At 33.9% G+C, this 5,738-nt stretch overlaps 1 protein-coding gene across 1 annotated transcript; it reads left to right on the top strand.

Annotated features, from left to right (window-relative positions):
- Window positions 1–2,429: 2,429 nt before the first annotated feature.
- LOC107058482 (uncharacterized) lies at window positions 2,430–2,804 on the top strand. The gene has a single exon (XM_015304243.1). The coding sequence runs from the start codon at window positions 2,430–2,432 to the stop codon at window positions 2,802–2,804; it is 375 nt and encodes a 124-aa protein (XP_015159729.1).
- The last annotated feature ends 2,934 nt before the right edge of the window (window positions 2,805–5,738 follow it).

Below are 5,738 nucleotides of genomic sequence, written 5' to 3'. Positions count from 1 at the left end.
AAAATCTTTTCAGGAAGTAGTTTATTTTGTGATGGAGTTAGAGAGGGTGAAGACATATGACTTTGCCAAGGTGATAGCATTCAAGAAATTTCGTAAGGGACGACTAGATAATGAATACCATTACTTTGGAAAATACAGTTAGTAAGGTTGTCATAACATGTATGGGTTCCTTAGCAAATGATGAAACTATGTTACACCAGTTGAGGTTAGAATCTCTAATACGGTTTCATAGATTGAGTGCATATTAAAGAGGGTCATGATATGACTAGTACAACAATACCGATGCTTACTTGTTTAGAGTTATGAAGTGTGTTACTTTTGTTATTGACCTAATCTAAGAAAGAATGCAAATTACTTGGGCTAGATACAAAACGGATTTGATAATGTTTTGCAGCTATTCAATGGATAGAAATGTGTGGGATAATTGGGTACGATCTTCTCGATAGGTATGATGTGTTCTAGCGATTTATCTAACAGACTTTCACGATGTGATACTAGTGTTATCTAAAATGGATATGTCGATTGTCAAGTCTAAATACTGACCACTTAAGAATTATCAGTTGTCTGACATGTTCAGATTCAGTGTTTCAGTCACATTTGAGAACCAACTTGTTTTACTACGAATGCTTGGATTGAGCATTGTTTTTAAGAAATTTTTTGGTGATGGACCTTTGGTATGGTATTAATGCACTTAGGTTGTGAAGTGTATCTTGAGGATTCTAAATGAGGACTAGTGATTTTATATTAAGCTCCAAGGGAGTGGATTGATACTGGAATGACAAACTTATGGGTAAAGAAAGTCCAGTAAGTATACTTGGGTGAATGCAATTGAAGATTTTAGTAAGAAAGTGCGTATAAAATTAGGTTAGTCCTTTGAATTTGATTGGTATAAGTGGGTTTGAGGTGTCACATTGATGAAAATGTTGACTTCATGGTGATGACAAAGGCTAACTGAGCATGATGGTAATAAGAGTTCGTGATGGATTGTGATTGGGATACAACTATATAATAAAGATTGTTGGTTAAACGAATTTTGTCTAGTAATAACTATTTGTGAGTATCTAAGGTCGTGATTTTCTACTATTCAGTGAGTAATATTATTGTATGGAAAGTTTTAGGAGTGGTACACCGCTCGAATAGAATTTAAAGGAGCTAGAGTCATAATTTTTTTTTTTTAATGAAATGTAGTATAGCCTTCGTAAAGAGGTGGGAGCAAGATTATTTTCTCTGATTGCAAGGGATAAAAAGGTATCTTCAGAGGGGTTGAGAGTTGGGTTCAGAGATGTGTGATTTCATCCATTTTGATCTAGTTATGGTAATAGTGTCACTGGTTCATCAGATCTGTTTAAAAACCATTAGATAAAACTTCATAAAGAGGTGTATAGACATTTAGCTCGAGTGTGATGATAAGTTCTTTTGTGATTTGGAGCTTGGTAATGAGTATAGTTGGGCTTTTAGTGAAGGATATGATAAGGTCGATGGAGAGGCGATCAACGATAAACTAAGATACATGAATTCATAAAAATCTTTAGGGTATGAGCTAATGTTAATAAATAAGGGTATTGGGTTACACATTTGGATTCACAATTCAATTTTTTCATTGTAAATCTACATTCGTAATGGTATATTTTGTTAAGGTATGAATTTGTAAGGTAAGAAATGATCAATTGCATCGGGTATTGAGCATTTGGAATGACTTATGTATGGTTTGGGTTGTAAAGGTTGTTACATTTTTTTATTGTTAAAGGACCTAAAGAACAATTTCACTTAAAAGTGTTGGTTTAAAGTAAGGTAAATGGGCGATGTATATATGATGAATGTTAGTATTGACAGAGTGGGCTTCAGTGGAATGATGTGAAGAGTATGTGACGTCTGATAAATAGAGTATATGTATGATTATAATGAGGACCAGACCGGTAGATTGTAGGTAGCTAAAAAGAAGAAATGGAGTCAACTGAATGAAAATATTTGATATGGGCTCTTTAGAGGAAGTATTTAGTGTTATTCAACCTTGGTTTGTGTATTATGAGTGTGTGGTGGTTGGTTCAGGTTCACTTCTAATTATAGCCAGTATTGATTCAGGATTTTTATCATGGTAATGTAAGAAAAGATTCCACCTAATGGTTATGTTAAGGTCCTTGAGAACATGATGTAGATGTGCATACGATTAACTTTGGTGGTTATTGAAAATAGTTTTTATTGTTAGTCGAGTTTACATACAACAATAGTTATCATTCAAGTATTGAGATGGTCCTATTTAAGACATTGTATGAGAGGAGGTGTTGGTCTTCAATTGGTTGGTCTGATGCATTTGAGGTGAGACCTTGGGTTACTAATCTTTTGAGGGAATCATTAGAGAAGGTAAAATTTATTCAACTTAGAGCAGGCAGAAAAAGTATGCATACTAAAAGGTCAGGGACTTAAAAGTTATGGAGAGAGAGCAAGAGCTGCTGAAGGTTTCACCCATGAAGGGTGTGATGAGTTTTGGTAAGCAAGGTAAGCTTAGTCCAAGGTATATTGGACCATTTGAAGTTCTTAAGCGTGTGGAGGATGTGGCCTATGAATTGGCCTTGCCTCTAGGGTTGTCATTAGTGCACCCAGTATTTCATGTGTCAGTGCTGAAAAAATATCACGATGATGAAAACTACATTATCCGTTGGGATTCGGTCCTGTTTGATGAGAATCTGTCTTATGAGGAGGAGTCTGTAGATATTCTAGATAGGGAGGTCCGCAAGTTAAGATCAAAAGAGATTGCATCTATCAAGATTCAATGGAAGAATCGGTTGGTTGGAGAATCCACTTGAGAGAGTGAGACTAATATGCATGAAATATATCCACACCTTTTTATCGATTCAGGAACCCTTTCTTACCCTTGTCTTCTTTTGATCATTCGAGGACGAACAATGTGTAAATTGGTATCTAATGTAATGACCCTTTTGGTCGTTTTGAGTACTAGAGTTTTGTATTTCATAAAAGACTCTTCTGATAGATTCAAAATGAGTATTTTGGACTATTCATAACTACAATTATAAAATTCGTGGGGTAGTTTTAATAATTAATATAATTGGTGGTTAAAGAAAAAAATATTAAAATTAATAGTGTTCACTTTTACCACTTTTATAATTAGTCATATAATAATTAGGGGAATGTATAATTTGTAGAAGAAAAGAAAAGAGGAGAAGAGGGGAATAACGGAAAGCGGCATTGAACGAAGGAAAATCACGGGCGACTTCGGGTGAGAATTCTCTTCAATTTTTTTAGTTACATGTATTATATGTAGGTGATTGAATTGTGATTAGTTTTCTGATTGGTGATGTAAAGAAATTATTTAGTGCAAGTGTAGGGATATAGGTGTGAATTATTATCCATAGGTTAGTGGGGGATTTTCGGATAACAAAGTGTGGAGATAATATCTGGCGAATGAATGGATAGTTTATAATTGGAAAGTTGATACAAGCATTAATGATCAATAACTAAAGTAAAAGTTGTTAATCAATTTGAGTTCATTATATTAAAATTGAAGTGTGTTCACAGTTTGGTTTCGTAACCAGGTGCTTGGAAATTCTAATTTACTAAATTGTTATTAGAGAATAGAATTTTCCTAAATTCTATTTGTAATTTATACTACTAATGATTGCAAACTAATTCAAGGATGGGGTTGAGATTAGTGGTCTGATGAAGTTGTAGCGATGGGTAGAGTAGGTGTTGGGTTGATATATGTGTGTTAATTAATATATGTAATGCTTCATTATTCCATAGATGAAAATAAATTGCAATTTGAAAGATGCTCCCGTGTAGCGTGGTTTATACAATATGATAGGTTAGGTTGTTGGTTATAGTGCAGATTTTAAGAGTCTAACATGGTTGTCGCCACTGGTATGTAACCAGTTGCCTCCCATTTTTAATTAGTATTATTTTATTATCACATTATGATTCAAGTTTTAATATATTGAGTTAAGTAACTAAATATTGGGTGTTGTATTATATAAAATGCACTAGAGTTATGTTATTTTGAAGAATTAAGACTTAATCCCAAGCTTGAAATTTAGGAAATATTAGAGTTGACATATTAGTTGGCATCAAAATTTAAGAAAGTGATTGTAGTAATATGAGTGTCTATAGACTTGTTTACTTATGAATTATGAATACTTGATAGATTGGAAACATTCTGAGGCATTGAGGAAAGGAAAAGCATTGGGGAACTAGGTTGCTTGACTTTGGTTCTTTGGTTGAGGTAGGTTATTGTTTATTCTATTTGATAGATAGACTCTTAATAGTGATTGATAGTCAGTGAGTGATATGTGAATTTCTCTATGTACTTGGTTGTGTGGTTTGGATAATCTATGTGTTGTTTGTGATTGGTCTGAAATCTTGAGACCGTGAAATTTATAATCTTGAAGCTTCTCTATCGAATTGATGCCTTGAATAAAGAAGTCTAGATGAAATATTGTTAATGAAGTGAAAAATGGTGATAATAAATGATAAATTAACGATATATTTGGATCGGGTGCCACGAGCCGGCACAATATTATTGAATTGAGTGTCACGTTCTGACACGATATATTGGATCGGGTGCCACAAGCCGACACGATGTTATTGGATCGGGTGTCACGTTCCGGCACGGTAACATTAAATGAAAACATATATAAACAACGTAATGTACTCAATCTCAAAGAACTCAATTTCCAAAATAGCTTGGTTTGGAGGCATGAGTCCTCATGTGTGATCTTGATATTGTTGACTGATTACGTACTTACTTTAGTGTTGTTGTCACTTGTTCATGTTGGTTGTTGCTTGCCACCTGCTAAGTGCCATAGTTGAATTTATACTATTACTCATTGCATGTTAGTTTCTACTTTTAGTTGCCCGATGATATCTACTCAGTTCAAATTGCCGTGTATTGAGCCCTACTTGTGTTTCTTTGTTTTCTTTTGTGGAGTGCAGCAAGTGTACCATCGACTTCGACTCGCCCTCTACTCTAGCCAGTTTCCAGCACATCAGATTTCAGGGTGAGCTATTCCTTCTAGCTCGTGCTGGATTTTCTCAGTCATGACTTGATGTACTTAAATTTCGGACATAGACTATCCTACTTATTTATTTTGGTGTCTTAAATACTTTTAGACTTGGTATTTTGAGAATAAATGTCCTTGATGTGATGATTTTCAGGTTTTGGGAATAATATGTAATAGACTCTAGAGGTTTCTTTTATTGGTTACTTTAATAAATTTTGAGATTTCGCATTATGGTTGATTTCCATAAGTTGAACAATTGATATAAGTTGGATTGAATTCATTGGTTCGCTCACCTAGGAGGTTAAGTGTGGGTGTCAATCATAATTCGTTTTGGATCGTGACAATAATAATCAACAAAGAACGAGAAAACTTACTTTAACCAAAGGTAAAAAAGATGAGCTAAAACGGAAAGCTAAAAAGAGGTGAAGAAATTTGAACAATCGAGCTTGTCTTTTTTCAAGCAAAATGATATAATAAATGTGGATTAATTAAAGAAAAGGCTTAAAATAGTTCATTATCTTTGAGTTTAGACTCAAAATAGTCCTATTTTTTTAGTGGAGTATTAATAATCCCGATTCTTTAATAAAGTGGTGCATTTTCAGTCTCTATCATAACCACCATGAGTTTTTTTAACAAAGCAATAGATTATGCACATGACTTTTTCTCTATCTCTGTTTTGGTATTTTGCTCTATCTCTGTACTTAGATTATATACATTGCAGCTTCT

This window comes from Solanum tuberosum, unplaced genomic scaffold, assembly GCF_000226075.1.
Source record: "Solanum tuberosum cultivar DM 1-3 516 R44 unplaced genomic scaffold, SolTub_3.0 scf00019, whole genome shotgun sequence".
Classification (NCBI taxonomy): domain Eukaryota; kingdom Viridiplantae; phylum Streptophyta; class Magnoliopsida; order Solanales; family Solanaceae; genus Solanum; species Solanum tuberosum.
Note: the sequence above shows the minus strand (reverse complement) of the source record. Positions and strands in the feature narration are given on the sequence as shown.

Excerpts from the sequence above, each read along its gene's own strand:
- LOC107058482 (XM_015304243.1), top strand. The coding sequence starts at position 2,430 with ATGGAGAGAGAGCAAGAGCTGCTGAAGGTTTCACCCATGAAGGGTGTG.